This window comes from Lynx rufus, unplaced genomic scaffold (genome assembly GCF_022079265.1).
Source record: "Lynx rufus isolate CCGP_SWC_20201006 ecotype Redwood Valley unplaced genomic scaffold, mLynRuf1.p SCAF_2, whole genome shotgun sequence".
Lineage (NCBI taxonomy): Eukaryota > Metazoa > Chordata > Mammalia > Carnivora > Felidae > Lynx > Lynx rufus.
The window spans coordinates 33,074,092-33,094,687 of NW_025814834.1; the positions used below are offsets into that span (position 1 = coordinate 33,074,092).

A 20,596-nucleotide genomic window follows, 5' to 3' on the forward strand; every position below is an offset into this window, starting at 1 on the left:
GACTTGTAAAGGGGTTTAAGGTAGCACAAGGGAGTGGATAACCTGTGGCAGAGGAAGAGGGAGAATTTTGTAGGAAGAAGGCTTACAAGGGAAGTAACATCTGAGCTGGGTCTTAAAAAATTAATAAGCAACAGTCCTGGGGAATGCGTGCCAAAAAAAAAAAAAAAAAAGGAAAAGAAAAACCTCGAAGCAGACAATGCTTTTGATAGGCAGATTTTATTAATAGTGAATACTACCCAAGGACAGCTTTGATAAATACAATAATTTAAGAACAAAGAAATAATTTAATTGATGTTTTACTTGTGCAGTCTTCTTTCTTATATACAATGGAAACATCAAGTAATTTTAGGACCACAAGTGTATCTGGGTAGATGAGAGGTAAGAAGAGCACACACTGCCCTATTTTTACTATGTGAGAGTATGGTTTTCAATTCCTTAAAGAAGACAGGAAGCTGAGGTTAGATTTCTATTATTAAATTATGCTTGAATTTTCTTTTGAAGGTGGAAGCACCAACCTCCCCCACCAAACAAACAAAAAAAACACACAAAAAAACAAAACACCTTCCTTTGTCCCCTCTTCTAGCCGCCACCCCAACCTACCAAGAGGAATCACTCCTGACCTCTAATATTTTTCTAGGAGCTTAATTATTAACCAAGAAACAGATTATCCACTCCTGGCACACATGACCTATACCTATGCTAATAGAAGCTGCAAGTACTAATACAACTTCAAAGCTTCAACTTAGTAACTATAAATACAAAAAAAAAAAAAAAATCTCAGAACTAATTTAAAATTTTTATTTTTCCTTAAGGATTATTCCAAAAAAATTGTGTCTCAAAATAGATATAACTGTTTACAAGCTGACTTTCTGAAAAACTGATGGGATAGGCTGGATAATAATTATAGATATTCTTATACTGATGCAAGGAATTCTTTCCTATCTGTTTTAAAAGCCTTATGTAATTTTTTTTTAATGCAGGAATTAATTATCAGCAAAGAAAATGCTGGGTCCGAGTTACTTATAATTGGAAGAAGGGAGAGAGGGAGGATCATGCTATATTTTTTTAAAATACTTCTATACCACAAAAAGGCCAAAATACTTAGGAGTCTAAGGTAACTAAGGCCAAAGAATTCATTAGTTTGACAGAAGAAACAGCATATTAGACTTCCTTTAAAAAAGGAAAAAGTGCAGACGACATGGCTATGGTACGTGCTATAACACAAAGAATATAGAGACCGAAAGAAATACAAAATCTGGTATAAATTCTGGTCTAAATACAACCACCTATTTGCATTCAGGTAAATAAACATACATTTCTAGAAACCAGAGATCAAGCCTCACCCCACTCCAATCTCCAGTTCCTATCAGAGTTACTTCCTTCAAACCAAGAGTTAAAGAGGAGTATTCCTCAAACAATGATTAAATAAACTCAAAACTTTTAATTTGGACCAATAATCTATATTTGTTTGTTGCTAGTGTGCCCAGTGGATTTTGCTCTCATTTTGACAGAGGTAGTGCAAAAGAGACGAATTTTTTTAGACTTTGAGTAATTTGTTTTATTGATAAAAAAGTTAAAATTACCTCTAAGAAATCCACTCTTGGGTTACTGCTATTAATCTTTGTTTTGGTACATAATGAAAATGCTTAAAAATGCTAGACATCCTTTGTATCAGTATAATTTGTAACAAACTATGTACACTGTAAAAAGAGCAAGTTTACCCTTCTTTTTTTTAATTTTTTTTTTTACATTTATTTATTTTTGAGAGACAGAGAGACAGCATGAGCAGGGGAGGGGCAGAGAAAGAGGGAGACACAGAATCCAAAGCAGGCTCCAGGTTCCAAGCTGTCAGCATAGAGCCCAACGCAGGGCCTGAACCCACAAACCATGAGATCATGACCTGAGCTGAAGTCGGACGCTTAACCGACTGAGCCACCCAGGTGTCCCGCAAGTTTACCTTCTAATAACAGATGCATGTGCCATAAAACATGTAACATGTCAGGGTTTATCTTCTATTTCTTTGATCCATCTATCTATCCATATACACACACATACTCTTCCCTCCCTTTAGACACAAATAATGTAGCAGTATATACATAACTCAGACATTAAGTCCTGAGAAAACTTCCAAATCCAAGAGATTAAGGCAGATACCACAGGACACCAACCTACATAACAAATATTCACACAAAGTCATTTATTACAGAAATTCAAACTACTTTTGAGCCAACCAACAATTTCTCTGCATTTGAGCAAATCTCAATGAGTAAATCAAAGAGCTCAACTCCAAAAACGTCCACTTGGACCATTTTATTTTTACTTAAAAAATTAAAAAAAAAAATGGGATCATTGTATTAAGTTTATCTTAAGAGAGAGAAAGTGCACGTGCAAGTAGGGGAAGGGCAGAGAGAATCCCAAACAGGTTCTACCCTATTAGCTCAGAGCCTGATGCAGAGCTTGAATTCATGAATTATGAGATCATGACCTGAGCCAAAACCAAGATTCAGAGGCTTAACTAATTGAGCCACCCAGGCGGCCCTAGAATGATTCCCTCCCTCCCTCCCTCCCTCCTTCCTTTCCTTTCTTTCTCTTTCTTCCTTCATTTTTTTTCTTTCTTCCTTCATTTCTCTCTTTCTTTCTTTCATGTTTATTTTTGAGACAGAGAGACAGAGAGAGTGTGAGTGGGGAAGGGGCATCAAAAGAGTGTCAGTGCAGAGTCCAACGTGGGGCTCAAACTGATGCACCATGAGATTGTGACCTGAGCCGAAATCAAAAGTCAGACATTTAACCAACTGAGTCACCCAGGCATCCCTTAAGAACTCTCATGGGAAAGTCTAAGCCAGCATCTGCAAATTGGGCATAAAAAATATGAGGTATTTGTCAGAGATGTATAGTCCAGGTCCTATCTCCACATTTATGCATTAGGCCTAGGATGGGGCCTGGGAATCTGCAGTTTCAACTACTACTCCAGACGATTATGATTCAGGGAGTCCATGAAACAGATCTGGAGAATTCTACTTAAATTTTCAATTTGCTACAGTCAAGCTTTTAGAATGACAGTGACATAGCAGTTGCTAAAACAGAGTTTTCAATTACTGTCACAAAAGCAGATAGGAGACTGAGAGCTGGGATTTCCTATCATAGAAATTAAGGGGATTCAAAAACAATGCTCTTTGTGTGGCAAAATTATTCAGAATTTAGATTAAAGGAAGCAGTGACAGGAGAAGCATACAGAGGAACAAAAGGATGCCATATTCCAAGATAATTCCAAGATGTTCATAATGGGGGGAAAAGATAAATTACATTGAGTCAGACAAGGTTGGACAATCTTCACACTGTGTTCCAGGTTTCATAAGTGAGAAAAAGCCAGAAGGCTGACTCTTATACATGCAGCCATAGTGAGACTGGAAGGTGAGGGCTAAGAACTACCAGCACATCCCCAAATAATGTTCATCACCTAATTTGCTATCTCACACACACCAACCATCCTATAGCCATCACTCACAAAGCAAGAAGCCATGAAAATATGAAGGCTACAATACCTTTTGAGACTCTGAGTCTAAAATTGCAGTGCTTGACTAAAGTACCAGCCAACCGAAATATAAGAGATCACATACCAATAGTACTAGATACTGCTTAAAATCCTGCCTGCTTCTGGGGCGCCTGGGTGGCGCAGTCGGTTAAGCCTCCAACTTCAGCCAGGTCACGATCTCACGGTCCGTGAGTTCGAGCCCCGCGTCGGGCTCTGGGCTGATGGCTAGAGCCTGGAGCCTGTTTCCGATTCTGTGTCTCCCTCTCTCTCTGCCCCACCCCGTTCATGCTCTGTCTCTCTCTGTCCCAAAAATAAATAAACGTTGAAAAAAAAAAAAAAATCCTGCCTGCTTCTTATGTTAGCTTTATCACAGGAACAGGAGTCTGTTACTATAATAGTAACAGAATTCTGTTTCCTATACTGGCAGACAAAAGATTTCTAATAATTTTTAAAGAATTAGAGACCAAAAGTACATAAAAACTGAAGAGAATTCAACCCTTAAAAGAAGGAAGACATACTAGGTGAGAGCCATGGTCCACCTTGAATAAATACACCGCTAAATTCAATGTGTGATGTTGACTGTATACAGGTTCAAAAGTAACAGCCACAGATGACACACTGGAGACAACAGAGGAAATGTGAAAAACAACTGGGTATCAGTTGATATTAAAGCATTACTGTTAATTTCGTTTGATGTGATAATGGTACTGTAGTTATATAGGAGTACTATGGTTACTTTTAGGAAACAATATTAAATTGTACTTAAGTGTAATGATGTCTGCAACTTACTTCCAAACACTTTAGCAAAAACTACCACCATCACACACAAAGCACATATAACATAATGTTAACTAGAGTCTGCGCTGTGGATACATGGGTGATCACTGCACTATTCTTCAACTTATTTGAAAATTCTCATATGGACTCTTAAAAACTGAGAACAAACTGAGGGTTGATGGGGGGTGGGAGGGGAGGGTAGGTGATGGGTATTGAGGAGGGCACCTTTTGGGATGAGCACTGGGTGTCGTATGGAAACCAATTTGACAATAAATTTCATATATTGAAAGAAAAAAAAAAGAAAATTCTCATATGAAAAGTTATTTGAGGGGTACTTACGAGCATTCCTCAAAGACTTTGACCCTTTCACAGCCCTCAGGAGGTTCCCTTTTGAACATATAACTGTTGTTAGGTTTTGGTGAAGTTGCATATTTGGGCAAAGGAGAGTTGTTCCCATTCTCTGCAAAAAATGGCACGCTGGATTACTAACAAACACTACCACATAAATGCAGTCATACTAAATTGAATTGTTCATGACATTCCCCCACACCATGAACTACTTGAGGGTAGGAACAGTGTTTTATCATCAACATCATCCCCTAAGATCTAATACAATACCAGGTAAAGAGGAGATAATTAATGTTTGTTAAATCCATAAAACAAAAAATTTTTCTTTTCCACTTACAAGTACTACAGCTTAAGCCTGTACCACTTAATCCACAGCACTGAATACTGATCTATCTTGCCCCCTTATTTCTTATACACCCAGCAGAGACTCATATGCTACTTCCTTGCTTCCCAGTACATGTAACTGAGGTGGCTCTTCACTGGTTGCTTATCACTCACTCTTAGCTTGCCCTTCAGAATTTCTCGATTTCCCTGCTCCTCTGGTTACAATCTCTGCTCCACTTAGTTAGGAGCCATCTGTGCACTATACACCAAAGACTTCCTCGGGCCCATGAATGTCTCCATACCTAAAAGGTCCATCTCTGTTCATGTGCCAAAACTTCTTTCAAAGTCTAGCTCAAAGTTTTGAAATCCTTTCAAATTAACCTTATCAAAGTGAATGCTTCTTTACTGTGGTATTCCTGTTCAATGTTGATGTCCTCAGTTTATACTTTAAAAATTCTTGATATGTTACCTAAGTGTTCTAAAACTTTCAGTGTGTGTCAACTAAGCTATAAATTTTTTGCTGGCAGTAGCACTGTGGTTCTATTTTCTTATAAAAGAAATTTCTTAAAAAAAAAAACTTTGTCTTAAAGTCAAATATAGCATTACACAAAATTCATGAGGTTCCTACTTATTACTGAAGTAAAAGTAGAAAGTATGAGCCCTAAGTACCAGGAGCCATGCTAAATGGTTTACACTCACCACTCTGTTTAATTCTAAAAGTACAGATAGTAGTTAAAATGCACATTCCTGATAAGAAACACACGGCCCAACCAAAAGATTTATTTCAGTTTCAGATTTAGATGCACACTGGAGTCACCTGGGAGCATCAAACACTCCCAGTACCTGTATTCTACACCCCCAGGGGTTGTAATTTAATTGCTCCAGGGTGTTTGCCGAGAATAACTATATATTACTTAACCTAGAAGCTGGCAAAATGGGTCCAAATAGTAACATTTACAATTGCTTATGGCTTTAATTGACTTCTTTGGGAAATCTTATGTTCTTTGCACTTGTTACAGTCTCAATAACTTAGGGAATTGATAGTAATAGCCAACTGTAACATTTTAGGAACATTCAACACACTGTGATTAACAGCTTCTAAATAAATGACTGCTGAACTGAGCTGCAGAATTTACAAATATATTATTGCTCTCAAGTACACACAGTAACTTGGGTTAGGCTAACAAAATACTGCCCTGATAGAGACAGAAGAAAGTTCATAGTTGTTTTAAAAGGTAAGAACATTAGAAATTAATATTCAAATAGCTTATGTCTCCAAGTTATTTTTAAGTTGCACAAGTAGTTCAATACTATAAGGAAGCCCTCCAACCTTTTACTGTAGGCTTGCCTTCAATACTCATTTTGCATTGACATAAATCAGCCTAATTCTTGTTAGAAATTTCACAAAATGAGATTCTTAAAAAAAAACAAACAAACACTAATTTGAAGGTTTCAAGTTCAATTAAAAATAGTAAGGTAGTTGGGGCGCCTGGGTGGCGCAGTCGGTTAAGCGTCCGACTTCAGCCAGGTCACGATCTCGCGGTCCGTGAGTTCGAGCCCCGCGTCGGGCTCTGGGCTGATGGCTCAGAGCCTGGAGCCTGTTTCCGATTCTGTGTCTCCCTCTCTCTGCCCCTCCCCCGTTCATGCTCTGTCTCTCTCTGTCCCAAAAATAAATAAACGTTGAAAAAAAAAATAAATAAATAAAAAAAAAAAATAGTAAGGTAGTAAAAACAAGACAACCAAGGCGAGAGAAAACAAAGTGCTTTTTCAGGACCAATGTTCATTTATACCAAAAAGAATGTTTCTCAGTAATAAGAGACGTGAATTAACAAGTAGAGAAAAGGAAAAAAAAAAGGTACAAAAATAAAAGCCCATACACCCACCCAACCAGACCATCTCTTGAGCACCACGGTAAAACCTACTGTTGTATACTTTAATTTTTAAAAATCTATGTTATGAACGTATGTCAAAGTAATTACCTTAGTAGCCTTAAGTGTGTGTGTTCTACTAGAAAATGAATAGAATGAATGATAAAATAGCTGGTGTTCATTTATCATCTGGCAACAAATTCCTCCTTCATTGTACCTTTATCCCTGGGATCAACAAGCAGGTCATCAGCTGAACAAGGGCTCTCTTCGCTACCTTCATTTGAGATGGTGAGGAAGGATGTGGGGGACACAGACTGAGAGCGGCTGCTGTTGTTGCTTCCCCTGTCTGCCCCACCAGGGGTCTGTGTGTCGATGCTGCGTGTGCTGCTGCTTCTCTGTACGAGGGGGGGAGGTGCACGATGGCCATCTGGAATATCTTGTGGCTGTTATAAAAATTTTTAAACATACATATATTTATCACTGATTTTGAAACTCACCAGAAATGCACCCAATATCAACCTTCCCCTATTGTTCCAGATCACTCACAGATCAGAAATGCCCTACTAGGTCTAGCAGGAAAAAAACCTTTGTGCTGCTCCATTAGTGACATCCCTATCTAATATGACTGCCCTACTAAACACTGAGCAGCATATGCAAAGACTCTGTATTCGCAGGGTTTGGTATATGACAGATGGCCAGTGCTTGATGAATGATAAACTGCAATGAATTAGTTATCTTGTAGTAAATATTTTTTAAATCGTGAAGAATTGCCATGGTAAATGAGGAGAAATCTAGGTGTAACACCAGGTTCTATATTAGAAGAAAAGTTTATCCATTGTGTGAACTAGTGATACTTGATGACAGGTCCTGTTACCTTCTCCCTCTGCCCACTTCCCCCTGAAAGAGTTTTTCCAAAGAAACCTTCCTAAATGAGGGAAAGATTAATGGTAGCAATGCTAATTATAGGGGAACATCAAGGAGAACATTAAAAGGAAAGCTTGCGTGGCTCACTTAGCAGGAAAACCAGCTCCCTGGTACACCTTTAGTTCATTTATCTTTATTATATCAGGGAGTTACTCCCATCATGCAGTATGGACAAGAGGGTGTGGGGGGGTTGTGTTTTCTCTAAGCTTAACCAACCTTTAATATCAGGGAGAAGATCTTAAGCATCAATAAAAATAATACTGCAAACCCCCCAATTCCTCTTTCACTGAAGAATGAAAGCTTAAATATACTCTGTAACATGCTTTTCAATATAAACAGGAAACTTTGTGTCTTATAGATGAATCATTCTTATGTCTTATGCGGATAATAAACAGAAGTGTACTTCATGATGATAAAGTCAACCAAACAATAACTCACAAACAATAAGGAACAGGTAGATTCATGCTTATAAAGTTTCTAAAGTCCTATCCCTCCCTCCCCAACAAGTTTTAATCTAAACTTATGCTACATGGAGTTGTAACAAATGAGAAGTATATACCTATCTAGTGATCTTTAAAGATAAGCAAAAAGTAGTTTCTGTTCAAGGATCCAAATTTAAGTCATTATCAGTTGTCTCTATGAGATGCAAGGAAATTAAAACTTTTCATTAACTTGCCAAGGTCAAAATTTTTCAAAAGAGATAAATTTTCATTCTCTTTCAATGAGAGGAAAGAAACCTAAGTACATATGGAAAATGAAATTGTAATTTTTAAAATAAATGGAACAGTTAATGTGGAAGGACAATTTTAAGATACAAGATTACTTACTATAAGTTGTTCTTCCTTTTCCCCAGTCTCTTTAATTATTATTTCAATCTCCTGATTCAATCCTTCCACACTATTTCGGAACCGGGAACCTGTTGATTTGGTGATGGGAATTACTGGAATAAGTGCACTCTTTGGAACAGGAGCCTGAAGAAAAAGTGGTGGAGAAGGGAGAAAAGGGCTTTAATACACCACCTTTCAACTCTTTAGTTTGAAGCATACTTTTAGTTGACATGAATAACTCTAAAGTATATCAAAATTAAGTTTAGAGGCCTCACGAAAAGTTATGAGTAACCAAACACGCTCCTTGATAAACACAAAATATAATTTAAAGCCAAAATCCCAATCAAGGTAGAATTTCAGAAGTTAATTCACACCCATGAGGGACTGTAAAGAGAGGAGGTATAAAGGAAAATACTAAAAGAATGTCTATCTCAGAAATTTTTTTATGACTATAACTGAATTCAGATTCTGATGTTGTTTTTTATTTTTTGAGAGAGAGAAACACAGAGACACAGAGTGTGAGTGGGGGAGGGGCAGAGAGAGGGAGTCACAGAATCTGAAGCAGGCTCCAGGCTCTGAGCTGTCAGGGCAGAGCCTAACATGGGGCTCAAACTCACAAACCGTGAGATCATGACCTGAGCCGAAGTCAGATGCTTAACCGACTGAGCCACCCAGGTGCCCTCAGAGTTCAGATTTTAGACAACGTAAAAGTCCTCTAGTGCCACAATTACCTACACTTGAGGAAAGGAATTTTTAAAAGGCAATTTATCAAAAAATATGTACACATTTTGGTTAGAAAAACAAAATCAGTGTCAAAGTCCACATATAATAGCAAGATTGTAGAAATAAGAATAATTTCCCTATGAAATTTATTTATACTTTCACTGTAATTATTTTATTACATTTTGTTAAGAAAATTATATAATTCATATTCTTCTTTTTCCACTGGCACATTATTGCTTTTGAAAAGAAATAACTGATTCTATATAATTAAAGGATATTACACGGTTTCCTGACAAGATACTCAAAGTAAAATATGAATAAGAATTGTAAAGGTATCTGCTAAAGTTAACAGCAACAGTGTGCCAGAAGATCATCTTGTATATCGTCTTGCAGTCTAGTAAAGAAATGTGATTAACCCACCCTTCATTTAGAGGGGTTTCTTTGAAAAACCTCTGTTTCAGGGGAAGGTGGGCAAGGAGACAAAGGTAACAGGGCCTCCAATCATCACTAGTTTCCATTCAATGGATATATCCCTGTTCTGTGATATAGAACTTAGTGTTAAAGCTATATTTCTCCTCTTTTATTCCTGCTCACCTTTATAAATAAGATTTTTTTAGAAATAAGCATAATACAGGGGCGCCTGGGTGGCTCAGTTGGTTAAGCGTCCGACTTCAGCTCAGGTCACGATCTCACGGTCCGTGAGTTTGAGCCCTGCGTCGGACTCTGGGCTGATGGCTCAGAGCCTGGAGCCTGCTTCCGATTCTGTGTCTCCCTCTCTCTCTGCCCCTCCCCCGTTCATGCTCTGTCTCTCTCTCAAAAATAAATAAACGTTAAAAAAAAATTAAAAAAAAAAGAAAGCATAATACATCAACAATCCTTGGAAAAGGCAAATTTCCATCCTTGGAAAATTTGTGAGAAAAAAGCTAAAGGGAAGCTTCAATCTGGAGTGGACAGAAAGAAAAGATGGAAGTGAAAAGGGAATAGATAATATGAGAAGCTTGAGGGATGAGGAGAAGATTGGGGAACAGAGGAATTAAAGGGGGGAAAATTAGAAGACATTATTAGAAGAAAATGATATTTGAAAAAGAATGTGAAAGGACAATTATTTTAAGAATAAAATACATAATAGGGAAAACACAAAATAAAAATTGTAGCTACTGTTTACTGAGCATCCATCCAGTGTGGGCCAGATACCACATGCCCTCTCACTTCGTTTTCAAGACCATTCTCTGAGGTGGGCTGCAGTGGTTCCCCTGTTACATGTGCGAAAAGTAAGACTCTGGGGCCCAACAGTAAGCAATGAGGAAGTGCTGCGGCTTATCCATCTCCTTATTGCCACTTCTCAAAAGAGAGCCTAGAACAGACATGATGCTTATTCAACAAGGCTTGTACTATCAAGTGAATGTCTGTGTCCCCTTTCAAATTTCATACACTGAAGTTCTAACCCCAAAGTGGCTATTATTTGGAGAAGGGAGCTGTGAGGAAGTAAATTTTGAGGTTACATAAGGATGAGGCCCCGGTCTAATAAAAGAAAAGAAATAGTGAGGTGACAAGAAACAGACTCAGACTAAAGCAGTAAAGGGTTAAAAGAAATCTACAGCTCATGAGTATGGAGTTGAGAGCATATTAGAACATTTCTGTCACACACTCATCCTACCTATGCCTGGACTCATCCTGTGTCAGGAAACAATGGCTGAGAACTGGTACAGACTAAGAAAAATCTCAGGAGTTAGTATATATATAACAAACTCAACTCTGAGCTTAATTTTCTCTTCTAAATGTCACAAAACAAACAACAGCTTGCACTGGATGCCATTTTCAGGCTGCTTTCAGACATGCATTTGGTTTGTAACTGTTAAGTTACAGAAATGAAGGAGACTAGAAGAGGAGGATGCTCTGACAAGGTTGTTACAAAAGGCTGACCTTTCTGGATTTTATAACCATAAATATCTTAAGAACAGAAAGCTTAAGGTTTCTGGCTGTTATGTTGGGAAATGCACATACAGAGAAACCTGCCAGTGTAATAACTAACAGTATATCTGGTTAATGCTTTTCAAGGTAGCAAAGAAGTCATACTCTACACATCTGGTAAGAAGTTTTTCTCAAATATAATCTAAACAGCAGCAAGTATTTATCAACAGTTTAGTCTAATTAAAGCAAAGGAAAGAAAATAAGGAACAGAAAACTGCCACTTCCCTAAGGTCAACACAGCATTTTAGGTAAACGAAGCGAAGGTTCAACTATAATTAAACAAAGTAGTTATATGATAATCCACTAAAGTTGTCAGGGATTTTCCTCATTAAACACACACATTCCTTACATAAGCTATATTCTAAAATATCTAAAAATTAAAAAAATTATTATACTTAAATTTTCATGCTTCAAATTTCAAGGACTCAAGGAATTTTATGTGCATGTGCATATAATTTATTTTTCCCATATCTATAGAATAGGTTCTGTAACAAAGTTTGTTTCTAAATATAAATCAGTCTATGCAAGTGTAAGTGGTTTATCATACTGAGAGGTCATCTTCAGACAGCTCTCAAATATTAAAATTTCTTCACTGTACTAAGGTAAAATCTATCTCTCTTAAGATCTGTCCTTTGGAAATGTCAAAAACAAGGATCTCCTCTATCTTCTCAACTTTTGTTTCTTTTTCTTCAAAGCAGATATTTTTCTATCAATTAAGTGTTTTAAGGAGATGAACCAGCACGTTAAAGTTTTAGTTTTCCATTTTCATTCTTCATATGTCTATGTACATTACCATTTAAAGATCAAATTCTGCCTAAAAACTGAGAGTCTGCCAAGAAAGACGACCTAGAGGTTTGGCCAATACTGAATCTTCTAAGATGAATCTACATTATAACTTAAATACCTGTTTCAAAGTGTGGGGATAAGACTGCGTACAACAGTCAGGAAAGATGGGAAGAATACCCACTGAAGCAGTAGCTGAATAGGGAAAAGAAATACAGAGTTAAATTTTCAAAGGAAAAAAATAGAAAAAGATCTGTTCAGTAATTCAACAGAGACCTCTGAGAGAAATATGTGCCAGAATGTAACAAATATGAGCCTAATATAACAAAAGGGATGGGAAAACTGATGTTTGGAATGGTAAAAAAAAAAAAAAAAAAATTAGAATGTATCAGAAAAAAAACTCTTTCCTATCTTAAGAGCTTTTGATTTGGAGCCTCCACGTGCCCTTGATGCCTCCTGTTCTGTCGACATAAACGTAGTTCTGTCCTCTCATCTGGTATCCATCTCTTAGACCTTTTAAGCTGCAGTTATACTCTCTAATAAAGGACGCAGCGGAAGTACCTACTCTTTTGATTTCTAAGTGGTAAAATCTTTAAAAATTTAAGAATACCAATCATGTCCTAGACTGCCATATCAAGATTCTAGTGCAGAGCAGCAATTTTTATTTTTAAAGTGCAATGCCCTTCATTCCTCAGATGAAAATAGGTTTTTTCCTTTCCTTTTTTTTTTTTAATGTTTATTTTTGAGAGAGAAGGAAAGAGAGAGCAGGAGAGGAGCAGAGAGAGAGGGGGACAAAGTTTCTGAAGCAGGCTCTGTGCTGACAGTAGAGAGTCTAATACAGGGCTTGAACTCAGAAACTGCAAGATCACAAGGTGAGACGAATTTGGACACTTAACTGACTGAGCCTCCTAGGCACCCCAGTTTTTTCCTTTTCTTCTTCACTATCACTTTGCTCTCAAACCCTCATAGGGTGCTACAAAACTATAGTGTTGCCAGCTCATATGAAGAAATAAGAAAATCCTACGGGAGGGCTTTCTTGCTTGAGGCTAAAACAAACAGAAAACACCTGCATGATTTTTTAATTCTCACCTCTAAAGTAGTTTATGTGGCTGTGAAGATGCTGGCATCTCCCATTCTCCTGTTACAAACATCTAATTCTAATCCCCAAACAATTCTGAAATGTGTTGGGTATATTTTCTAATGGGAGTATTTCCTGAAATACTTCTTAAAAATATGACATTATAAGCATCTAAAGGCTTTGTCAATTTTGGAAACCAGGGACATGTGAAAGATTCTAAGAAACTTGCCAGAATTTATTCTTCATAACAAATAATCACCCCCCAAAGAACCACTCAAAAAAGTATGTGAGAATTCTTTTCTAACTATAATAAATCCATTGTAAGCCCAAGGAAAAGACCTTTTGTTAACTAGTGGTTGTAGACTATACTACTATCAGAAGAGCAATACTGTTCCCCTGATTGTTAAGGAATACTAAAGGAATTTCCCTAGAAGTAATCTACATATCATGAAATACAAAGAAAACATTTTAATAACTTGGAAAGTCTATCAAGAGAAAAATCAAAGAGGGACCCCTGGATGATTCAGTTGGTTAAGCATCCAAGTCCTGATTTCGGCTCAGGTCATGATCTCACATGAAGTCCTGAGATCAAGCCCTGTGTTGGACTCCACGCTGAGTGTGGAGCCTGAAGATTCTCTCTCTCTTCCTTTGTACCTCCTCCACTTGCGCCCTCCCCCTCAGACCCCCCAAAAAAGAGAAAGTTCAAAGATCCTCCCCTAAAATATTCAGATTTCCTAACCAAATAATGGAAAATCTATCACCAGAAAAGGAAAAATGCAGAAAAAGCTTTAAGCACACACTGGACCCAACTAAATGGCAAATATTTGAGAAATGCTCTATAGAATTGGAAATATTAAAAATGTTCCTGAAGCAGTTGTAATAACAAATATTTTTCCATGTTAAATAGAAAAAAAACAATATAAAAAATAAGATATGGTATGATCTCAAAAAGGAACACAAAGGAAAAAAGAAAATTATCTTCAGAATGAGACTCGATGCTTTTTTTCTATTTAATTTTAATAACATTTTTAAGATATAATTTTTCTTTAAAAAATATTTATTTATTTACTTTGAGAGAGAAAGGGAAAGAGAGAGGGAGAGAGAGAATCCCAAGCAAGCTCCATGCTGTCAGCATGGAGCCTAACACAGGGCTCAATCTCACAAATCGTTAGATCATGACCTGAGCCTAAATCAAGAGTCGGGATGCTTAACCAACTGAGTTACCCAGGTGTCCCTAAAATATTTTTCTATTTGATATTTTTTCATTTCTAAAATTTCTGTGATAAGCATATAAATACTTTAATAATCTGCTTCTGGGAAGCTTTTTTAAAAAAAGGTTTCTTTTGAGAGACAGAGTGCACGTGTATGTGGGGGGGGGAGGGGCAGGGATAGGGAGAGAGAGAATCCCAAGCAGGCTCCAAACTTTCAGCACAGAGCCTGATGCAGGGCTCAACCTCATGACCCTGAGATCATGACTTGGGCCAAATCAAGAGTTGGATGCTTAAGCACCAAGGCACCCCATATACAAATACTTTTAATGATAAAAACTTGGGCCACCTGGCTGGCTCAGTTAGTAGAGTATGTGACTCTTGACCCTGGGGTTGTGAGTTTGAGCCCCATGTTGGGTACAGAGATTGCTTTAAAAAATAATAATAATAATAATGAAAATAAAATATAGCCCAAAATTTAAAAAGATAGCATAAAAGCTTCAAAAATAAGTTTGATATTAAATTGGCAGAAAAGCCTGGTAAAAAACCCAACTGGTTTACTTCTTTTATATTAGATCCTACCTCAAATGACCTAAGATTTACTGAGCAATTATCAAGTGCCAAGAATTGCATTAAGTGTTTTATAATATTCTATCCCATTTAAACCTTAGAACAACACAATAGGTAATATTATAATGCAAAGAACCTGATGAACCTCATACAGTTAACAAGTGGCAGAATCATATCTAACCTAGAGTCTGACCTCAGAGCACCTGTACTTATTCTCTATACTGTTATATGACCTCCTGGTTTACTTTTTGGTTTTTACCATCTAATCTGTTATTTCCAGACAATTAAATTTGTATTTTATATATCTGTTTTTAATGTTAGTAGATATTTTTTATAAGAGCTTACTGAAATTCACAATACCTACCACTCACCCAATTAAAGTGTACAACTTTTGTTTTAATGATTACTAAACAGAGTTGTACAAACATTATAATAAATTTTAGAAGCACACTAATTAAAAAAAAAAAAAAAAACACAACAAAACCCTCCAGCAACTGGCTGGAGCCAATTGCTCTGCCAGCAATTGGCAACCACCAATCTATAATCTGTCTCTATAGGTCTGCCTATTCTGGACATTTTAGTGGAATCATATGATATGTGTCTTTTTGTATTTGGCTTCTTTCACTTAGCATAATGTTTTCAAGGTTCCTCCATACTGTGGCACATATCAGTACTCCCTTTTCATGACTGAATAATATTCCATTGTATGGATATACTACATGTTATTTATCCATTCATTGGCTGATGAACATCTGGGTTGTTTCCAAATTTTGTGAACCATGTTGCTATGAACATTTATTTGTGTACAAGTTTCTATGTGAACATATGTTTTCAATTCTCTCAGATACATACCGTGGAGAGAAAGAGCTGAGTCATATGGTAACCCTAATATTTAGCCTTTTGAGAAACTGCCAGACTATTTTCCAAAGTGGCTGCACTTTACATTGCTATCAGCAAAAGATAGGCAAGCGTTCTAACACTTAGCTCCACATCCTAACACTTAGCTACCTTTTCTTTTTTAGCCATCCTTATGACTATAAAGTAGTACCTCATTGGAATTTTTTACTGCATTTCCCTATGGTCGGGAATGATGGTTAGCATCTTGTTCACGTGCATAGTGGCTATTTGTATATCTCCTTTGGAGAACTCTCTATTAAGATCCTTTGCCCATTAAAAAATAATTTTTTTTAATCTTTATTTTTGAGAGAGACACACAGTGTGAGCAAGGGAGGAACAGAGAGAGAGGGGGGGAGACACAGAATCTGAAGCAGGCTCCAGGCTCCAAGCTGTGAGTACAGAGCCTGACATGGGGCTTGAACCCACGAACCACAAGATCATGACCTGAGCTGAAGTCGGATGCTTAACGGACTGAGCCATCCAGGCGCCCTGATCCTTTGCCCATTGGGTTACCTTTTTATTACTGAGCCACAAGAGTTCTTTATATATTCCAGATGCAAGTGCTTTATCAAGTAATGTGACTTGTAAGTACCTTCTATTTTGTTGGTTGTATTTTCACTTTTTTGGTGGTGTCCTTTAAAGCACAAAAGTTTTCAATTTTTATAAAATCCAATTTACCTACTTTTTTTCTTTTGTTGCTTGTGCTTTTGGTGTCATATCTAACAAACCATTGCCTAATCTAACCCTACATTTATGCCTATGTTCTCATCTAAGAGCTTTTAGTTTTAACTCTTCCATTTAGGCCTTTGATCCATTTTAAATCACTTTTGTACATGGGTGTGAGGTTAATGGGTATATATATATATATATATACATATATATATATATATATATATACATATATATATTTTAATGTTTGTTTGAGAGAGAGAGAGAGAGAGACAGAGCACGAACAGGGAAGGGGCAGAGAGAGACCGAGACATAGGCTCCAGATTCCAAACTGTCAGCATACAGCCTGACTCAGGGCTTGAATTCATGAACTGTGAGATCATGACCTGAGCTGAAGTCAGGCGCTTAACCCACTGAGCCACCGCTCCTTGAAGGATATATTTTTAAAAGTCATGTTTTAAAGGCTAGAATTGGCATTACCCTTTTACTCCTATCTCTCCATTGTTACCATCTCATCAATCATCAGCTAACATAGTTTAAAAAATTCAGACTCTGAAGTTAAACTGCCTGGGGGTTAGAAAACTAGCTCTAACCTAGATTCATATGACCTAGGACAAAAAAACCTAAATTCTCTGGGCCTCAATAGTAATAAGCCTTACCTCAAAGATGAGGATTAAGTGCTAGTAATACATACAAAAGCTAAATAAAGTGTTTGCCATATAGGAAGCACTTAATAGACTTCAATTATTAATTATTACTTTTTAAATATCATTCAGGTTTGGTCATTCTCTCCAACTCCATAGCTCCTATCTTATTTTAGACCACTGTCATTTCTTACCTGGATTACAAACCCTATTCTTAAATGGTTTTCCTGCCTCTAATCTTGTCCTCTTCCAAATTCATTCTCTACTCTGAACTCATAATGACCACTCTAAAACCAATCCCCTGTGTTAAAAAAAATAGTTCTGTGGTGCCTCTAGGACAAAGTCCAAACTTCTTAACAACTGAGACATGAAGACTTTCAGATCTGGCTGCTATTTAACTCTCTAGCCTAACCTCTTACTATTACTCCTACCTGGAGCCACGATTTCTTCCACCTCTAGAAGAATGACTAAATCAGCTTTCAGGTATCCACCTAGATACCACATTCTCTGAGAGGCCTTTATAGATGGCTCCAGAACCAATCCAAGGATAAATACCCCTTCTATAACAGTGTAAAACTCTGCCAAACACTATCAACACATTCATCACACTGTGTAATAATTGTTTACTTATATCTATCTGAGACTTGGTGGGGTGTAAGCCCCAATATTTCATTTATCATTGTATCCCCTAATGAGTACTACAGTATGAGCCACAGGATAGATATTGTGCAGACAGAGCAACGACCTCAAAAGTACACAATCTCTAAGTGGTACTTTTCTCCACTAGAGAGAGAACCTACTAAAACTAAGCCATACCCATAACTTAGTATTTTCATGCTAATAGTATGAAAGTTTCAATTAAACACGAATACCACTGTTGTAGTTATCATGATGCATGTGTTTGATCTCTGGTTGGCTATTAACACTCAAAAAAAAAAAAAAAGTCAAGTAGTCAAGATGTTTGGTGTGCCAAGTGTACAAAACTCAAATTACATAAATTTATTTTTCAAGTTACCCTATTTTCTAGTCCTTATCTTCTCTGAAAAGAGAGGTTTTCAAGTTAAACATGAACTTTGTGCAAGCTCCAATAATATTAAGCAAATTCAACTTACAAGGGGGGAAAAAAAGAAAATTCTGGATAATTTACTACTTTAATTGCTGATTTTAATGCAACTTTAAAAAAGTCACTTCACAGGCACCGGGTGACTCAGTCAGCTAAGAATCTAACTTTTGATTTTGGTTCAGGTCATGACCTCACAGTTTGTGGGATCGAGTCCTACATCGGGCTCTTCACTAACAGCATGGAACCTGCTTGGGATTCTCACTCTCCCTCTTCTCCACATGCACTCTCTTTCTCTCTCTCTGTCAAAATAAATAATTTTTAAAATTTTTTTTTTCCCAACGTTTATTTATTTTTAAGACAGAGAGAGACAGAGCATGAACAGGGGAGGGGCAGAGAGAGAGGGAGACACAGAATCGGAAACAGGCTCCAGGCTCTGAGCCATCAGCCCAGAGCCTGACGCGGGGCTCGAACTCACGGACCGCGAGATCGTGACCTGGCTGAAGTCGGACGCTTAACCGACTGCGCCACCCAGGCGCCCCTAAATAATTTTTTTAAATCACTTCAAAAACTGATAAACTCCTAAAATCTATCACTTAATTCAATAAAGTTCAACCTTAATCCTCATTTTACTTAGGAATAAAAATATGAGTGGAAATAAAAAGTGGCTCTATCTCTTAGAAATACATTACAAATTATTAATGGATAAATTAGAGGGAGTAAAAGGTTGGCAAATTACCTGTAAAGCCACCTATAAAGTCACCTATGAAGCTTCACTTTTGAGAGTGAAGGAGTTTGGTTTTTAATTAGTATTCCAACTTTGACAGTTATCAGTCTATTCAAATTTTTCATTTCTTATTTTGTCAATTTTACATTTTCTATTTCTCCAGACATAAATCCAGTTTGGTTATGTTTTTAAATGTATTAGTTTATATTCATATTTTATAATTAAAATACCTTATACCTGGAAAAGAGTAATTAGAAACTACAACCAAACTATAAATTTATGAAATTAAATTTGACCCATGTATTAACATTTAAAGGCAAAATTAATTTGAAAAAATATATACCTCTATTTATACTTTCTAAATTTTTTTTTAACGTTTATTCATCTTTGAGAGACAGAGACAGAGCAAGGGAAAGGGGCAGAGAGAGGGAGACACAGAATCCGAAGCAGGCTCCAGGCTCTGAACTGTCAGCACAGAGCCCAACACAGGGCTCGAACTCACAAACTACAAGATCATGACCTGAGCCGAAGTCGGACGTTCAACCTACTGAGCCACCCAGGCGCCCCTCTACTTATACTTTCTCTTGAAAAAATCCACATATACTTGGCAGTCATCAGAAGCTATCACCTATAAAAAACGGTTGGCAAACTTTTTCTTGCTCTTTTTGCCAAGAGACCCAATCCAATTTTAATTCAGGTAAGAGAAATGTTTCCTGGGTGAGCCACTGAAATCAGTTCATAGAGTTCTATAAAGGAATCAAAGCAATTAAAGGTTTTCCCCTACTGAAAGACTTTATGAGATGTATCATCGTTATCTTCAATCTTTAGATGAAGAAATTGAAACTCAGAACAGACTGCTCATCCAGGGTCTGGTTCTATAGCCAATGCTTACCTCTCTATTATTTGGCCTCAATATACTTAATTGATAAAGACAAAATTATGGTAAATCAAAACATGTAATTAGCTAGGTCTCCTAAAAGTCAAATCACAGATCACTAAAGGAAAATATCATTTTGTCAACTTAGTATCTTGAATTTTTTATGGAAGCTAATTCAGTATTTAATCACGGTTTCAAATATGCTTTTGGACATTTTTATCCTAATCAGTTACCTATAAAATAACATATCACCAGGAAAACAACAAATCCCTTATTTGGATTGTGTGGTATTTGGGCTCCTACCTGACACTGGTTAATAGCTGCATGGTTGCCATGGAATGGAGACTGTCTTTCTTTATCTCGATGATGTCGACTGCTGTGTTTACTTCTCTGCAATTGCTGGCGTAATTTTGCAATCTGAAAAGGGGAAAAATAAGAGTATCAGAGTTTTCCAAAATACACAAAATATATCCTTGCTTAGTAAGAACCAGTACAATTCAGCCTTAATAGATCTTCTGACCTTTAAAACCCTATCACAAAATCTGACTACACAAAATTTATATATATACACACATCCACATACACAAGTGTGCACTTACGTGTATCTCTCTTTTAGAGAGAAACAAAATTACATTCCAACACTGTTCGGAGCCTTCAAGCTTCCCAAATACTAAACCAATGAAGCTTTCAGCACTTAGAATAAATTAATTACATTATAGCTTTCACAAAGAATTTTAGAGAAAATTATTCTCATTGTCCTAACAATGCGCCATATTTTATTTAAATTTA

The 20,596-nt window shown here is 36.9% G+C and overlaps 1 protein-coding gene across 1 annotated transcript in view; it reads right to left on the reverse strand.

The window, feature by feature from the left end:
• FAM117B (family with sequence similarity 117 member B) overlaps positions 1-20,596 on the reverse strand; it is a 103,458-nt gene that overhangs the window by 5,903 nt on the left and 76,959 nt on the right. Inside the window, exons 4-7 of the mRNA XM_047085402.1 lie at positions 20,111-20,224; positions 8,601-8,744; positions 7,067-7,292; positions 4,649-4,769 (exon numbers count right to left, since the gene is read on the reverse strand). Of these exons, the coding sequence (XP_046941358.1) occupies positions 4,649-4,769; positions 7,067-7,292; positions 8,601-8,744; positions 20,111-20,224 (605 nt within the window). The remainder of the gene's footprint in view (positions 1-4,648; positions 4,770-7,066; positions 7,293-8,600; positions 8,745-20,110; positions 20,225-20,596) is intronic.